This window comes from Piliocolobus tephrosceles, chromosome 5 (assembly GCF_002776525.5).
Source record: "Piliocolobus tephrosceles isolate RC106 chromosome 5, ASM277652v3, whole genome shotgun sequence".
In the NCBI taxonomy this organism is placed as follows: domain Eukaryota; kingdom Metazoa; phylum Chordata; class Mammalia; order Primates; family Cercopithecidae; genus Piliocolobus; species Piliocolobus tephrosceles.
In genome coordinates, this window is record NC_045438.1 from 32,179,141 (window position 1) to 32,198,314 (window position 19,174).

Below are 19,174 nucleotides of genomic sequence, written 5' to 3' on the forward strand. Positions count from 1 at the left end.
AGAAAAAAGGAGAGAAGACTCAGGTAAGTAAGATCAGAAATGAAAAAGGAGACATAACAACTGATACTTCAGAAATTCAAAGGATTCTTAGAGACTACTGTGAGCAACTACATGCCAATAAACTGGAAAATCTAGATGAAATGGACCAATAATTAGACATACAAAGCTGCCAAGATTGAATCATGAAGAAATCCAAAACATGAGCAGACCAATAACAGGAGATGGAAGCTGTAATAAAAAGTCCCCCAGCAAAAAAAAAAAAAAAGAAAAGAAAAGAAAAGAAAAGAAAAGAAAGCCTGGGAGCCTATGGCTTTACTGCTGAATTTTTCAAAACATTTAAGGAAGAGCTAATAGCAATCCTGCTCAAACTATTCCAAAAAACAGAGTAGGGAATTATTTCCAAACTCATTTTACAGGGCTAGTGTTACTCTGACACCAAAACCAGATGAAGACACATCAAAAAAAGAAAGCTGCAGGCCAATATCCTTGATAAATATTGATGTGAAAATCCTCCACAAAATACTAGCAAACTGAATTCAGCAACACATTGGAAATATAATTCATCATGACCCTAGTGGGCTTTACCCCCGGGATGCAAGGATGGTTCAACATATGCAAATCAATCAATGTGATACATCATACCAACAGAATGAAGGACAAACACATAAAGATTATTTCATCTGATGCTGAAAAAGTATTTGATAAAATTCAACGTCCTTTCCTGATAACAGTTTTCAAAAAACTGAGTATAGAAGAACAATACCTCAACACAATGAAAGCCATATGTGACAGACCCGCAGCTGGTATCACACAGAACGGGGAAAAATTGAAAACCTTTCCTCTAAGATCTAGAACACAACAAAGATGCCCACTGTCACCACTGTTATTCAGCATAGTACTGGAAGTCCTACTTAGAGCAGTTAGACAATGGAAAAAATAAAGGACATCCAATTTGGAAAGGAAGAAGTCAAATTAGCCTTATTTATAGATGATATAATCTTATTTTTAGAAAAGCTTAAAGATTCCATCAAAAAACTATTCGAGCTGATAAAATCAGTAAAGTTGTAGGATACAGAATCAACATACAAAAGTCAGTAGCATTTTTATATTCCAGCTGTGAACAATCTGAATAAGAAATTAAAAAGTAATGCTATTTATAATAGCTACATATAAAATAACATTCCTAGGAATTAACCAAAGAAGTGAAAGATCTCTACAGTGAAAACTATAATAAATTGATGGGATAAATCAAAAAAATGGAAAGAGATTCCATGTTCGTGGATTAGAATAATCAATATCGTTAAAATGTTCATTCTACCCAAAGCATTCTATCAATTCAATGCAATTACTATCAAAATACTACTGACATTCTTTACAGAAATAGAAAAAAAAAAATCCTAAAATGTATATGGAACCACAGAAGACCCAGAATAGCCAAAGCTACCCTGGGCAAAAGGAATAAAACTGGAAGAATCACATTACCTGACTTCAAATCATAACACAAAATGATAGTAACAAAAACAACTTGGTACTGGCATAAAAACAGACATATAAAACAATGAAAAGAATAGAGTACCTACAAACGAATTCACACATTTACAGTGAAATCATTTTTTACAAAGATGCCAAGCACATACATTGAGGAGAGGACAGTCTCTTCAATAAATGGTGCTGGGATAATGGAGATCCATGTGAAGAAGAACAAAACTCACCCCTATCTATTGCCACATACAAAAATCAAATCAAAATGGACTAAAGCCATAAGTAGAAAGCTGAAACTGGATCCTTTCCTTACTCCTTATACGAAGATTAATTCAAGATGGATTAGAGACTTAAATGTTTAGACCTAATACCATAAAAACCCTAGAAGAAAATCTAGGTAGTACCATTCAGGACATAGGCATGGGCAAGGACTTCATGTCTAAAACACCAAAAGCAACGGCAGCAAAAGCCAAAATTGACAAATGGGATCTCATTAAACTAAAGAGCTTCTGCACAGCAAAAGAAACTACCATCAGAGTGAACAGGCAACCTACAGAATGGGAGAAAATTTTTGCAATCTACTCATCTGACAAAGGGCTAATTTCCAGAATCTACAAAGAACTCAAACAAATATACAAGAAAAAAACAAACAACCCCATCCAAAAGTGGGGAAAGGATATGAACAGACATTTCTCAAAAGAAGACATTCATACAGCCAACAGACACATGAAAAAATGCTCATCATCACTCGCCATCAGAGAAATGCAAATCAAAACCACAATGAGATATCATCTCACACCAGTTAGAATGGCAATCATTAAAAAATCAGGAAACAACAGGTGTTGGAGAGGATGTGGAGAAATAGGAACACTTTTACACTGTTGGTGGGACTGTAAACTAGTTCAACCATTATGGAAAACAGTATGGCAATTCCTCAAGGATCTAGAACTAGATGTACCATATGACCCAGCCATCCCACTACTGGGTATATACCCAAAGGATTATAAATTATGCTACTACAAAGACACATGCACATGTATGTTTATTGCGGCACTATTCACAATAGCAAAGACTTGGAATCAACCCAAATGTCCATCAGTGACAGACTGGATTAAGAAAATGTGGCACATATACACCATGGAATACTATGCAGCCATAAAAAAGGATGAGTTTGCGCCCTTTGTAGGGACATGGATGCATCTGGAAACCATCATTCTTAGCAAACTATCACAAGAAGAGAAAACCAAACACCACATGTTCTCACTCATAGGTGGGAACTGAACAATGAGCTCACTTGGACTCGGGAAGGGGAACATCACACAATGGGGCCTATCATGGGGAGGGGGGAGGGGGGAGGGATTGCATTGGGGAGTTATACCTGATATAAATGATGAATTGATGGGTGCTGACGAGTTGATGGGTGCAGCACACCAACATGGCACATGTATACATATGTAACAAACCTGCACGTTATACACATGTACCCTAGAACTTAAAGTATAATAAAAAAAAAATGGACTAAAGACTTAAATCTAAGATCTCAGACTATGAAACTACTACAATAAAACATTGGGGAAACTCTCCAGGACACTGAACTGGGGAAAGATTTCTTGAGCAGTACCCCACAAGCACAGGCAACCAAGGCAAAAATGGATAAATGGGAGCCATCAAGTTAAAAAGCTTCTGCACAGCAAAGAACACAGTCAACAAAGTGAAGAGATAATCCACAGAATAGGAGAAAATATTGCAAATTATCCATTATACAAGGGAATAATAAGCAGAACATATAAGGAGCTCAACTCAATGGGAAAATATTTAATAATCTGAATAAAAACCGGTCAAGAAATGTGAATAGATATTTCTCAAAAGATATACACATGGCAAACAGGTACATGAAAAGGTGTTCCCATCATTGATCATCAGAGAAACTCAAATCAAAACTACAATGAGATACCATCTTACCACACTTAAAATGGCTTATATCCAAAAGACAGGCAATGCCAATGAGGATGTACAGGAAATGCAACCCTCATACACTGTTTTTGGGAATGTAAAATACTACCACCACTATGGAGAACAGTTTGGAGGTTCCTCAAAAACTAAAAATAGAACTACCATATGATCCAGCAATCTCATTGCTAGGTATATACCCGACAGAAAGAAAATCAGTATATCGAAGAGGTATTTGTACTCCTATGTTTGTTTCAGCACTTTTCACAATAGCCAAGATTTGGAAGCAACCTAGGTGTCCATCAACAGATGAATGGTAAGGAAAATGTGGTACATATACACAATGGAGTACTATTCAGCCATAAAAAAATGATATCCTGTCATTTTTAGCAATGGATGGAACTGGAGCTCTTTAAGTGAAATAAGCCAGGCTCAGGATGACGAACTTCACATATTCTTACTTATTTGGAAGCTAAAAGTTGAGAGTAGAACGATGGTTTAGAGGTTGGGAAGGGTAGTTGTTGAGAGGTACATTAGTGGGGATGGTTAATGGGTACAAAAAGATAGTTAGAATGAATAAGATCTAGTATTTGATAGCACATCAGGAGCTCAACTCAATAGGAAAATTTGAGCTCATACTGTTGACTATAATCAACAATAATTTATTGTACATTTAAAAATAACTAAGAGAGTCCAGGCACAGTAGCTCACGCCTGTAATCCTAACACTTTGGGAGGTGGGGCAGGAGAATCACTTGAGGCCAGGAGTTGGAGATTAGCCTGGGCAACATAGTGAGACCCTGCCTCTACAGTAAAAAAAAAAAAAAAAAAAGATTTTTTCATTTTGTTTTGTTTTTAATTAGCTGGGCATGGTGGTGCATGGCTGTATTCTCAGATACTCAGGAGGCTGATGTTGGAGGATCATTTGAGCTCAGAGTTTGAGGCTGCAGTGAGCCATGTGCACACCACTGCAGTCCAGTCTAGGTGTCAGAGTAAAAAATAAATAAATAAAATTACCAAATAACTAAAAGAGTTTAATTGGATTGTCTGTAACACAACGAAATGATAAACACTTGAGGTGGTGGATACCCCATTTACCCTGGTGTGATTATTATGCACTGTATACCTGTATCAAAATATCTCATGATGCCAGACGCAGTGGCTCACGCCTGTAATCCCAGCACTTTGGGAGGCCGAAGCAGGTGGATCACCTGAGGTCAGGAGTTCAAGACCCACCTGGCCAAAAATTACACAGGTGTGGTGGTGGGCACCTGTAATCCCAGCTACTCAGAAGGCTGAGGCAAGAGAATCGCCTGAACCCCAGAGGCAGAGGTTGCAGTTAGCTGAGATGGCTCCACTGCATTCCAGCCTGGGCAACAGAGTGAGACTCTGTCTCAAAACAAAAACAAAACAAAACAAAATCTCATGTATCCCATGTATATATATACCTACTCTGTACCCACAAAAATAAAAAATAAATAGTAGAAGATAAGAACAGAGAGGTAGGCAAGAGCTGGATCAGGCAAGGACTCTTCATTATGGTAAGGTGTTTGGGTTTTTTTTCTGGTTGCAGTGGGAAGCTGTTGGGGGAGTTTTAGGTTTGTCATTGTCTGCTATGTAGAGAGTAGAATTTAGAGGAATGAGAGCGTACACAAGTTGACCACTTAGAAGATGCTGTGCAGTAAGAATGGCCATGCCTTAAATAGGAACAGTGCTTCTGAAACTTGAGTGTGAGTCACAATAACCTACAGGGCCTGTTAAACACAGATCGCTGGGTTACAACCCAGAGTTTCTGATTTAGGAGATCTGGGGTGGGACCACTGGTTTTGGAACAAATTTCCAGGTAAAGCTCATAGTCCTGGGCTGCATTTTGAGAACCACTACAGTAGAGTATTTCCCAGACTTTTTTTCCTTGAGCAAACTAATGAACATGTTAATTAATAGTCTTTGAGAAAAGGCCATGGTCAAATAGATATAGGGAATGCTTACATTTTATAGCCATTCGATGCATGTTATCATAATAAAGGTCATGAGATGTTTAAAAGAATCCTCTATAACTAGGTTTAATCCCTCAGTTCCCTAATGCCATCAGTAATAACCTTGAGGACTGACTGAAATAAGGTCATTCTGACAGTTAAGTCAGAACTTTGCATTGCTAATAACAAGAGTGACCAGAGCCATTATTTCTGGGAGCGGGGAAAAGACCTTTATAGTGTTAAGATTGTCTAAGCTTGAAATTATTATGAGTCCTTAAAATTATTATGGGTTCTTAATTCTTTTCATTTCTTAGATCAGTCTTATTTCCATAATATGCATTTTAGAGTGTAATATTTTGGTATAGCATAGTGATTTTTTTTATTATTTTAGCCAGAGATTCCTCTACACACATATGACTGAGAGCATTACTGTATAGAACATCTAAGGGCAGAACTGCTCTAGGTAAAATGTACAGATGGGGGACTAGAGATATCCCATTTCCCCTACATGACCACCCCTTTCCCGTTGTTCTTGGTCACCATGAAAGAGGTTCCTGAATCCTGAAGCTTGCTCACGATACAGCCTGGAAGGCAGTCGACTAGCTGAAGGAACACTGAGCTAAAAGTCAGAAGGACCTCCTGTGCCTGGCTGTGCCTGAGGGCAAACTGTTTGACCTCTGAGCCTGTTTCATCTGAAAATGGTTATAATTCATTTCCTTCCAGGGATTATAGGGTGGCTTAAATGAGATAATATACTTATATAAAAATGACACTCCATGGTGAAAACTATCATCTACCTCCTAGGTTAGAGAAAATTCCTAAACATATACCTTCTTTCTCCAAAATGAGAAATAACTAAAGGCAGGTATTTTCAGACCTGCAAGGTCAATGTTTACTCCTGCAGAATGGTGAAGTGGCACTGCAGTGGCCTCAAGTATAGCGAGCTGGGAGCTGCACCTATAAAGACCAGAGATGTCAATCATATCCTGAAATTACCATACCTACCTACATATCTCACTGTCTTTCTTTCTCTCCCCTCACCCATAATTAGTGGACAATAATGAGTATCATTTTTGACTGGTTACTGTGTCGTCTGGCCCTTGGCTGAATGTGCTGTGAAATACATTCTCTCATTAGCTTTTCCCATCACCCTGTGTGATTGGTACCACTGTATATAGCTCATAAGTGGCAAGGTCAGTGGAATCCATATCTCTTTGATAGGTTCTTAGTCTCTATATTCTTTTGGTCTCATGTTCTTTCCCCACAACCTATAAAAATAAAATGTCTGGACCACAATAATGGAATGACCTTTTACCCATAAATTGTCCTAACTAACTTTCGTGTTTTAATTAAAAAAAAGAAACTTTTGGAAAAGTTTACTTTCATTTATAAATTAAATAATGTGAATTTCCCAAGTGTCTTCCTAATGTGTTATCACTTTTTGACTCTGTTCAATTGTCAACACTGTTTTTTCCAAGAAGAACTATTCCTGGACATTTCTGATGATGGTGAATGAGAAACCTCGCTATCTGAGCCCTGCTGCTATGAGGCTGGTGATGGGTTTTGCAGCTGAGCCCCAATTGCCATGTACAGTTTCTATGCTGCAAAACTCTAAAATAGGAGCTTGTAAATTTGACAGGATGTAGACCAGGAATCATCCATCATGTTAGAGTTTATGAACATTATTTCTATTCCCTGATCAATTGTATGTATCATTTTACCTGATAACTTGCAGTGATTCCTTTTGTTTTCAGGGGAGGGTGAAGAAAACTGAATAAATTGTGCTTTAGGGATTAGGTTTATTTTGGATCATTAATGTATCATGTGCTATGAAGCTGTGATACTCTAAAGTTATTCCACAGTAAGGACACAGAGGACATAGCCCAAGTCAGGGGTAAAAAGTGAAGGAACTGAAGGAAAAGTGAATGGTTGCCTGATAATGTGAAACTCAGATTCAGGTTCCCCAAACTGCTTGCTTATTTTAGACAACATCGCATATAACAGCAGTGCTGGTGAAATAATATGTTCATCAGAATTAATCAGTTGATTGCTTGTGCATTGAATAGTCTACACACATTTATGTAGAAAAATCCTTCTAACATGGCATTTGACTGGATTTTAAATGATAGGCTAGTCATGAAGATAAATGGTTACTTTTGTGCATTTGGACTAAAGAAAACCAACATGGTTTAATAGAAAGTAATAGAATTAATCAAGTGTTAGTACCATGGATCTGAGGCAGTCCTAATGTCAGAGCTAACAAATACCATATGCTTAGAGGGCTCTGGCTTTGGAGGGCGAATGACCGTGGGTTCAAATTCTACCTCTCCCTCCTAGTGCCCATGTGACCTTGAGTAGTTTATTTAGCATTTATGAGCCTCAGTTGTCTTGTATATAAAATGAGGAGAATAATAAAAGTAGTAATTTGATTCTGAGGGTTAAATGAGTTAATGCATTAAAACTCACCACAGAATAAACATTCAGTAAGCATGACCTATTTATTTAGTTTCAAGGAAATGTGAAATACAGGAAACTGAATTTTTTTCTAAGGAAATTTGCATTTTATATTTGTATCTGTTGTTTTACCTCATAATATGAGTCAGCAAGCTCAGTGTTGCAGAGAAGTAGCACCTACGCCAGGGTGACTAGAGAGTGGTTTTGGTATATATTATATAAAAGGAATGATTACAGAATTTGCAAGTCTCGAAAAATTCATAATGGTTTTACTGGCAGCTTATATAGTAAGTTTGATTGTGTGTTCATGTGTATGTATATAGTGTGTACAGAAATATCATACATATGCATGTGAAAATAAAACCAAATCAAAGACAGTGACATATCTCAAACTCTTCCCTAGAGAATTGGGGAATCATTGCTACCTACTGTCTCCCCTTTCAGAGCTTTGTGTTGAGTATATGTTTATTTTGATAATTTCTTTTAAAAATTAAATTGAATGGCTCTGCATGATCTCTTAAATAGGCAAATATATTACTAACTTTTATTTAAGCCCATCTTTACCAAGTAATTGCGGGAATTACGTTAGAAAAGGGGAACAATCTTGAAAGGACATCACATTGATTAACTTGAAGCTAATATACCAGAGAGATAATGGTAACTAATCTCTTTCAAACACATAGAGCAGCCTTCTGTAAACTGCCCTGAAGTTTTCAGTTCCTTTGATCTCAGTTGATAATCATTTAATCCAATATCTTGAGGAGGTTGGGGATTAGAACATTAACTTACCTTAAGTATTCTTTAATCATCATCAACCCTCTCCTAGGCCTTTCCTCCTATAGCCGTCTTCTAACATGTCAATCACCTTTCTCCCGGAGTCCTGAGGAGCCTCGTTAGGTGTGTTTATTTGCCACCTCTGCTCTGCCACTTTTCTCTGGGCCCTGTGCTTTCTGACTCATCCTCCCACGGTCATTCTTACCAACATGATATTTTTCTTTCCATCCAAGTGCCATGTTACACTATTGCCATGTACTACCACTGTAATTCCCCCGAAGTACATTTATTCTGTTATTAATTTAATACATTTGGATTCCCTTCTGATTGAACCTGTAGAAGCCTCTCGTGGTAAGTTGTGTGATGATCCCCTTCATCACACAATTTAAGCTCGACAACATTAACTATGTTCAACTGCAAATATGTTGCTTACACTGAACACTTGAATTGTGAACAAAATCTTTTAATGCAAAATGTGCTGGCTTTTCACCTTTACCAGCTCCCCAGCAGATAATTGGCTATATCACTAAGAAAAAGACATTTGACATTTGGTCCTTGAAGTTAAGTCCACAGAATGATCTTTATGGAGGTGAAGGGTGGAAAAGGCAGTCTTCCTCATAAGCAACTCTAGAGAAATCTAGTTCCTGAGAAATGACACTAAGCCACAGTTCTACTCAGTGATCACGCTGGCTCAAGACCAGCCGTCCTGTGGAAGCACCCCAGAGGCTTAACTCTTGGAAAGCCAGAAGGTCATGCCAGCTCTGATTTTTCTTAACTATCCCAGTCTCTCATTTTAATAGCTTGTAGACCAGTGTTTATTCAAAAGTAACATGTATATGAATCACCTGATAATCTTGTTAAACTACCTGGCAAACTAGATCTGGGGAAGGGTCTGCAGGTGTGCCTTTCTGACAGGCTCCCAGGTGATACCAATGGTGCCGGTCTGTGTACCACACTTTGAGCAGCAAGGTTGTCATCTGCTGACTGTCCATCTCATTTGTACGTTGGACTCACTGCAGAGCTTTAGCATGACTGATGCATGGAGCCACCTCAGATAATCTGATTTAGTTGGTATGGGGTATGGCCTGAGCAACAGGCATTGTGAAAGCTCCGCAGGTGTTTCCCATGCATGGTGGGGTCTGAGAACCCGTCTTAGATGTCATCCTCCCAGCTTGGAGTCCTCTTTATGTACCACTATAACCCCACTTTTCCGTAATGCCTTTCTATCCCTACCCCATTATTTTTCCATCAGACTCATCTTGCAGAAAACCCCACTGACTGCCTGTACCTCAGCAGCTGAATGTGGTCACAAATCTCAAGTGGGTGCAAGCACTCCTGGGGTCATGAACTCTTCCTGTTGCAGGTTTTGAAGAGCTAAAGGGAGAGCAAGCATATCTCTCCCAGTTCTGTACAAATCTCCTCAGTTACTAGGGGGAAAAAGCAAACAAATGAATTCTGTCATCTTTGCACCACCAAATCCGTGCCCCCTACATCTGTAGCCACAGTCTCTGCTGTCTCTTGCACCTCTCGCACCCTCGTTCCGTGCCCCACTCACCTACCCAAGGAATCGACTCCTGAAAGAACTTCTTTCGCTAAGCCACCAGTTTCTCACTCTCCTAGATTCTTCCCATCACACCATCGTGTCTGCTGTCACATTCCTATCATTAGAAGAGCTTCTTGAGCCCATTTTCCCCTCCGGTGACTGCTCTCTTTCTCTGCTCTTTCCAGCTTTGCCATAACCTGACACTTGCCAAGTCAGGAGCCACCTTGTTGCCAAATCAAGTGTTCCTTCTTGGCTTATCTTGCTGTGGTCTCTCACAGACATTCAGTGGAGCATTCTTGCATTCTTAAAATCATTGTTTCCTTTCCCCTCCCTGGTCAGGGTCCCTCTTCCTCACACTGTTTCTCTCACACACACTCGTTCTCGCCTCTGGGCTCTCCGTGTGTTCACCACCATGGCGCCTGTTCATGCTTAGCTCCCTTGCCTTTGTCAGGCCTCTGTTTCTGTCTCTGCCATTGCCTCCTGAAAGGGGCATTCTCTGAATTTGCTTTAAATTAGCCCTCTCCACTCATCCTCATCACTTCTATATCTGCTTATCCTGGATTTTCTTTTGTAGCTTTATCACCACCTGATATTCCCTTGTTTTCTTGTCTGTTTATCAGGTAGCTCATCCAGTAATAGTATAAACCCCAAAAAGGTAGGGGCTTTGCTTTTTTGGTTATCTGCTCTCTGCTTGGAATTTGAACGTCTCTAATATGTAATAGTCACTCAATAAATATGTGATGAGTAAATGAATGTTCCTGAAACCATTCTCCAGTTCCTTCTAAGAACTTGTAAGCCCACTACCTATCCATCATAGACAAGTATCACAATTGTAAAATTTCCCTTCTGATTTGTGACTGAATTTCATTTTATTTCTTATGATTTAAAGAGTATATGTATTCTAAAAACTCCAGGAACTTTTTCCACCAGGTTCATGAGAGCTGGTCTGCCTTCTTTCTTCCATGATGAACTTGCATATCTTCTGTCTCTGTGTGCCCATGTCTACACATGTGCTACGAGTCCCCAAAAACAAAACTGTTTCAAGAGGTTGAAGTCTTTAAAAAAAAAAAAAAAAGTCCTTAGTTTCTTTAAAAATACATAATTGTAGCCTCTCCAGAGATATTTTTACAGTGTGTCCCTAGAGGAGGAATTCCAGCTGATGGCCCAATGCAGGGCAGAGGCCCATAGACAGACAGTCTGGCTCCAATTTATGCTCTGTGTTCACATGGTTAATAGGCGTTAGTATTTTGATTTAGAGAAGTGCTGTACTGGATCCTGCCTTGATTATACACTGGTAACATCTGGCTTAGAACCACACATTTAAAGGCCAAGAGCTATTTATTTTCTTCATCTTCCTCTTCTCTGTCTCTCTCTCTCTCTCTCTCTTTTCAGTAAAATGTCTGGGGAATAGTTTCAGTATTTTGATACAGCAGTACACAGAATAAATTGGCAGTAGTTCAATTTTCCTCCTATTAAACTCCGTTGTAGACACTTTGAACCTTTTGGAACTTTTATAATATGTATAATATATATCAGAACTTCCACAAAACCCTGTTAGTGCCTTTATTATCCCACTTTTTTCCTCTATCCAAGTTTTTGCTATCACCTCATTTTAGACCCTAAACTCAACACTCACTACACTTAAATGCAAATAAAAAAAAGCAACTCTTGATTCATAAGGTGCCCATAATTCTACAAACATCTAATGAAAATGAGCAAACATCTCTGTATAAAACTTGAGTTCAATCCAAAAGTATGTTTCGTTCTCAAATGCCTGATAAAACAGTGGAATTGCAGGTGCTGGCAGCTCCTTCACAGCAGTCTGGCAAGATGGAGGGTGCCCAGCATTGCTAAGACTACACCCACCAAATGTCCAGTCATCTTTCTTGGATTCTTGGATCTGTGAGTCCTTTAGCTGGAAAAATGCAGTGCTGTAATCTGCTCACTTAGAATTAGCTGTCCCGGTGACTTAGTAAGTTGGAAAAAATCAAAAAGTAAAATTAGATATTTGAAAGTAAGCCCGCCCCAGACATTCTCTTAGAAACAAGATCACCACCTCTTACGGGCATGGTTTTCCTTGGCTGATGGCATGACTATCCCCGGCCCATCTGTGCCAAGCCTTTGGCATGGCTGACGAAACATCTCTCTTTCAATAGGCCTTGCTCTCTGGAAACCTTAGTAAAATACAGCTAGTTCACACTCCAGCAAACCACAAACCTAAACTTTCCCAGTTACAAATGATATTTTGCCAAAATGCTTACTAAGTCCTGGCTCTCATAGAGTGTGTGATGTGGAACCGCCACAGCTTGAAAAACAAATGACCAGCCCTCCTAGTGCCGTGGGGTTGCATTCCAGTGGGGTGCTCAACTACAGTTTTTTTTTCTTTTTTTTTAATTTTTATTGTTATACTTTAAGTTCTAGGGTACATGTGCATAACGTGCAGGTTTGTTACATATGTATACTTGTGCCATGTTGGTGTGCTGCACCCATCAACTCGTCAGCACCCATCAATTCGTCATTTATATCAGGTATAACTCCCAATGCAATCTCTCCCCCCTCCCCCCCCATGATAGGCCCCGATGCGTGATGTTCCCCTTCCCGAGTCCAAGTGATGTCATTGTTCAGTTCCCACCTATGAGTGAGAACATGCGGTGTTTGGTTTTCTGTTCTTGTGATAGTTTGCTAAGAATGATGGTTTCCAGCTGCATCCATGTCCCTACAAAGGACGCAAACTCATCCTTTTTTATGGCTGCATCAACTACAGTTTTTATCATACCACATGCCATGCTTGCTTGCTAGCAGATTCTTGCATTTTGCTTTTTTTTAAATTATGCTTGTTTGCAGGCTTATCAGATGTACAAAATGCATTCTTCATGGATTTTCCTATCACTGTTTGGGTAGCACAGAGAGTTACGTACTTCAGAAGCATGGAATTGATCAAAGTAACAATCAAAAGGAACAGTATGTTTTCTCCCATCCCCATAAATCTGATCTGCAAATGCAAAGAATGTGAAGAATAAAGTGAAGAAATTCAATAATTGTATTTAAAACTTAAAAAGAAAAATTGGCAAATCATAGGATAAGAGCCTAACCAACCTGGTCTCCAGAAGGAAACCTTTTAAATCAGATACTTCTGAACTGCTATCTGAAATATATATCTTTAGGGCAGTAATCATCAGAAACATAACAGAGTAGTGTGGAGCTCAGTTTTATTGTCTTGCATCAGTGAACATTCCTCAAAAGCACAGAGCGTCACTAATGGAATTACATGTTTTCATGCTATAATTACATTTGATTTTTCCTGATATTTCTGTAGACTTTGTTCATGGTTCCATGACTAGGCAGAATAGTTTCATAGAATGTCCTCAGCCTGTTTAATGCCTAGTTCCCCCAACCCTGCCAAAAATGCAGAGATTAATAATAGGAATTTTTCAACCAAAAAAGACAAAATATGTTTTTTAAACTTATACCACCTTTAGAGATTTTATTTTAACAAAAACATGATCAACAACAAAAAAGAAAGAAAGAAAAAAGAATTTTATACTTGAAGGAAACAGAGCAAAGGGGCCTTCTGAGCTCTGAAACCCCTTGAGACACAAACTGGCACTTATTAACATTTTTTTTTCTTTTGAGATACAGTTTCACTCTGTCACCCAAGCTGGAGTACAGTGGCATGATCTTGGCTCACTGCAACCCCCGCCTCCCGGGTTCAAGGGATTCTCGTGCCTCAGCATCCCGAGTAGCTGGGATTACAGGCACGCACCCCTGTGTCCAGCTAATTTTTGTATTTTTAGTAGAAGCAGGGTTTTACCATATTGGCCAGGCTGGTCTCGAACTCCTGACCTCAAATGGTCTGCCTGCCTCAACCTCTCAAAGTCCTGGGATTATACACACGAGCCACTGTGCCTGGCCTACTTATTAATAAATTTATTCTTGTTTTGAATGAATGTTTGTTGGCTAAAACAGAACTGATTTGCTCTTTGGGTGTATAGTCCCAAATTGTTCTGTCACTGGAAGACAGATGAATCCAGCAGCACAGTCAAGCTACCGGATGACAGAATACCAGGATGCCATCAGATATGTGGAGTCAGCATCCATTACTGAGAAATGAGAACCTCTGGCTATGAAATCCACATAAATCTCTAAATGAGGAGATGTAAACAATTGGAAAATTGTGTTGAAATCCAACGTATTATTATCTTATCTCTGTCCTCGCTCACATCGAGTCTTAGTTTAGCTCTCATACCCCAATGACCCCTTAGCACTCAGTGCCTTTTTCTTAGCTTATAATTCCTATTCTCTAGGTTTTAACAGCTACAGAACACAGGATGACATCTCAAATATGTTTACACTTTAGGGCTTCCCCCTTAAAATATGATGAAAGGAAATATAGGAATAAAATGGGTTATCATAGTGGAGGTGTGGCATGAAGAGTGGTTTCTCCTTACAGATGGAATCAGTTCAGGGTGTGGATGAATACTGCTTGGCCTGACCTGGGTTGCATGTTCTTATCATGAATTGAGTAAAGTTTGTGTTACATTTCCCCAAGTTGAGATACATTTCTAGAAATGCCAACTATTAGAATGTTGAAAACACAATTTCGGCTCTCTCTTCTCAAATCGCTGCAGTCTGGCTCCTGGCCCAGCCACTCAACCCAAATCACCCTCTGAGGTCTTCCAAAATAACTTCCCAGCCAAAACCAATAGTATCTTTCTGGACTTGTCAGCTTTATTCAAAACCTTATTATTCTCCCTGCTAACAGCCCTCTGGTCTCAGATTTTAAGGGTTTGTCCCTTCCGGGTGTTTTCTTTCCCATATCTTCTGAGTTGCACCTACGAGCAGTTCTTCTTTAGACATCATTCCAACTTTGATAATTTTAAACACAATGTTTGAGCATGAATTACTTCTCTATTCCAATCTCTATCCCCAAATGCTCATTACTTTTTAGTCTTATATCTCTTGATGCTAGGCCTTCAGCTGCAGTTAATTATGGTAAAGTAACAACTCTGGTCTTGATTTTCAACTCCTTGCTGCTGTTTAATATCTTGGTTTCTGTATACAAAAGTTGAGTCATTTTAACTCTTTACTGACCCCATCACTTTCATTAACTTCCCAAAGCATATATTTTGTACCTGGATTACACTTAGAGAACTAATGTTCTTTTAGCTATTCTCACCCCTCACTTCTTCAGCCTTAGTCAAATGCAGGTTAGACCAAACTCTACACATGTTTGGATAGGGAGATTCCTCTTACCTTGTTGATAAAAATGCAATCAAAAATTAAGTGATGGTTGCACCATCCTCTGCCAGCTCTTCCTGTTTCACCTCCAGATAACATTCTCTGCTCAAGTCTTCTAAATACTCAGTTGACCTCTTTTTCTCTGTCTTTTAATTGTCGTTATTTGTCATTATTCTTAAAAAGACATCCTTTCTTTTTAGCGAGTTTACTCCATTCTTCAGCACCCCATCCAAATACCTTTCTCCAGAATACTTTCCATAGATTATATGTAAACTGGGTCATATGAACTGAATGGCTCCCTTCCTCCTTCCCTCCTGAACATACAGCTTTGTGTGAAAATGTATGCTGTGTCATCGTTACGTATGTCTGAATTCCCAGGTGTGCCTGTGCGTTTGGTATGTCTGAACCTTCTGGAAAGTCACCTTTCCGGATGACTGAGAAATCTTTTGAATCTTCAGTAAAAACCCATGCAGTCTCCTCGCTCTTCCACCACAGCAATATGTGCTTAAAATATTTTTAATAATAACTGCTTACTGAAATTTTCCCTCATTATGTGTACATTTTCTTTACAGGATCCCCCCATGGCTGTAACCCTTGGACTCCGCATGGAAGAAATGATTTTTAATCTTGCTGACACTCATTTGTTTTTTAATGACTTAGAGGTAAGAATTGTACCAGGCACAAATAGTTTTGTCCAACACCAGACCTCATAGATGGTTTCTATATCTGCAGATAACCTCGAGAAAACAGAAAGATAAAAATTTAGCTCAAGAGAAGCATAAAGTTCTCATCAAGAGGAAAAGTTTTATTTACAAATATAAGCAGAAAGTTAATTTGTGTTCGTGAATAATATATACGTAGAACAAAAATGTCTCCGAAGAGGAGACTGTTGGCTTTGCTGTCCTTACTATCCACAGCTGTACGCGACTCTTGGTTCTTTTAGTGTTTCAGCCGCAAGAGGCTTGGCACCTTTGGAATCAGCATTAGCTCTTCCAGATTATTAACCAGGAACCTATTTAGGTTAATCACTAAACAATATTCACAGACACTATTCGTGGCAATAGCATAGGTCATTTAATTTTGTGGATAATCTGAAGCCTAACTTTAGCTAACATTCTCATTCCTTATTTCTTTCCCTTCTGGATAAAACAGTGCTAGAACTATTTAAGCATGTTTGATGCATTTAAATGCATTTATTTTCTCATTTTAAAAATTGTGTTTCCGTTTTCAACCTCAAGTGGCAAGACAGTGTCTAAATGGCAAATAAGAGGAAGAGAAAATAAAAACAACAGCAAAATGAAACGACCCAGGGAAAAATAGCCTCAGAGTAGTTGAACATGTACTGCAATAAGGTATGCCATCTGTGTCCTAGGTTATTAGACATTCAGATAATACAATTTGAAATAACTAAGTAGTTCAGGTTCTTGGCAGAAGTACTTCTCAGTCAAGCATAACTGAGCTGAAATAGAGATTTCTCTTTCATTTTTTTTCAGATGGCATGTTTAAATTTATTTTTTATCTCATAGTTTCATAATTAAATAAAAGTTTTTGTCTATAATCATATTATGAATTGAGAGGGAGATTACTACTACTGAACCCCTACCTTGTTCTAGATATTTTATGTTGGACTTTCCATTAATTACTTAACAGTGTATTCAAGTAAATGTGTTTATCACATTATTTATGCAAGGGAGAAACTCTATGGTCCACAACATACAAATCACATCTAAAGCTACCTGCTATCTAAATGGTAGAACTGGAATTTGAATCAGATTTGCCTAGTTCCAGAGCACATACTTCTGACCCATCCTATGCTGAAAATTTTTCAAGTGTGTGAGAAAGAAAAGCCAAGTTATTGAGTTACTTAAATAACTTTTTTAAAAAATACTTTTAAGTTCTGGAGTACATGTGCAGAACGTGCAGGTTTGTTATGTAGGTATACACATGCCATGGTGGTTTGCTGCACCCATCAACCCGTCATCTACATTAGGTATGTCTCCTGATGTTATCCCTCCCCTAGCCCCCCACCCCCCAACAGGCCCCAGTGTGTGGTGTTCTTCTCCCTGTGTCCATGTGTTCTCATTGTTCAGCTCTCTCTTATTAGTGAGAACATGCGGTGTTTGGTTTTCTGTTCCTAAGTTAGTTTGCTGAGAATGATTTCCAGCTTCATCCATGTCCCTGCAAAGGACATGAACTCATTCTTTTTTATGGCTGCATAGTATTCCATGGTGCATATGTGCTACATTTTCTTTATCCAGTCTATCATTGATGGGCATTTGGGTTGGTTCCAAGTCTTTGCTATTGTGAACAGTGCTGCAGTAAACATACATGTGCATGTGTCTTTATAGTAGAATGATTTATAATCCTTTAGGTATATACCCAGTAATGGAATTGCTGGGTCAAATGGTATTCCTAGTTCTAGATCCTTGAGTAATCGCCACATTGTCTTCCACAATGGTTGAACTAATTTACTCTCCCACCAACGCACCAGTTAGAATTTTTTTTTTTTAAATGACAAGGTCTTAAATCCAGTTTGAGGTATATTTGAGACATGAGAGTAAAAATGAGTGGTTCAGTACATCATAAATATGTGTGCTGAAATCTGTGTAATAACATTTTGCTGTTGTTGTCGTCGTTTTTCTCTACAGTGAGTCAGTGTTTTTACTGAATAATACAATTACTGTCTGATTAAAGAGGCATTCTTTTTTTTTCTACAATGGACAGTATGAAAGATCAGTATTACTAGGCAAGCTTTCAGTTTTAGATAACAAATAATAATCACCTCTCTAAAACCTGATTTAAATTGATCCTGCTACTTATGAATACAGAATGATTTTATATATACCTGATAATAACAAACACCTTAACCTTTCCAGAACTTGAATTTTTTAAATACAGCGATAACTTTTGGGGTTAGTTTTTCTGTTGATCAGTATGGATGAGTTTCATTGTAAAGAGGATCTTAATATTATTAGTCTTTTCAAAGGTGTAAAAAGAAAAAAGAAATTTTATGTGGTAGTATCCAAATAAAAGTGCTTATTTCATTTGGTTAATTATTTTTTACTGGAAATAAGTAGAATAAATGAACTTTTAGCTTTTTTACTGGCACGTTAGAAGCCAGGTGGAATAAATTTACTACTACCCAACTTTTAAAAGAATGCTAAAGTGAGAAGGTGAAAATAGTGTATAATGAATTTGTAACTAACTTTAGCAAGTTTGAAATGAATATTGGTATATCAAAAACATGTTGTAGTCATGTATGGCACTTAAAGACATTTATTTTAGTGCAGGTACTATGTTATATGTATTTCAAAAATACCTGGCAGGATCTTTGTTAGAGTAGTTCCTGAGAAAATACTGATATTGACTTTCTCCTCTCTGAGTATATAGCTTTTTAGTTGTGTTTTAGAATATGATAAGAATTTCATTTGACTCAAACCACAGAACTTAGCTATTCAACAATACTGTACTTAATCAATAAAATAATTGAGTTACTGCATATAAATTGACTGAACTGTCACTACACACGTGTGCCACACAAATGCTTGCACATCCATATAAAGTGCACTTCTACATGCTTTCACTGAAATTGGGTTCAGTGAAACACAAATGTTTTTCACTGACTTGAGTAAACAAGCACTAAAACTAATAAAATAAAAACAATAGCTTTCAAAAGCATTCAGTACAGTTACATACATAGCCCCCTATCCTTCTGCATCTGACTTTGAAAGGCAGTTTTACTTTCACACAATTTGTTA

At 38.2% G+C, this 19,174-nt stretch overlaps 1 protein-coding gene across 8 annotated transcripts in view; it reads left to right on the forward strand.

Annotated features, from left to right (window-relative positions):
* The window catches only part of EYA4 (EYA transcriptional coactivator and phosphatase 4), a 291,807-nt gene that overhangs the window by 254,008 nt on the left and 18,625 nt on the right, over positions 1-19,174 (forward strand). For all 8 annotated transcript variants that reach the window (XM_023230726.1, XM_023230727.1, XM_023230723.2 and 5 more), the window contains one exon: positions 15,989-16,078. In XM_023230726.1, coding sequence (XP_023086494.1) covers positions 15,989-16,078 — 90 coding nt within the window. The remainder of the gene's footprint in view (positions 1-15,988; positions 16,079-19,174) is intronic.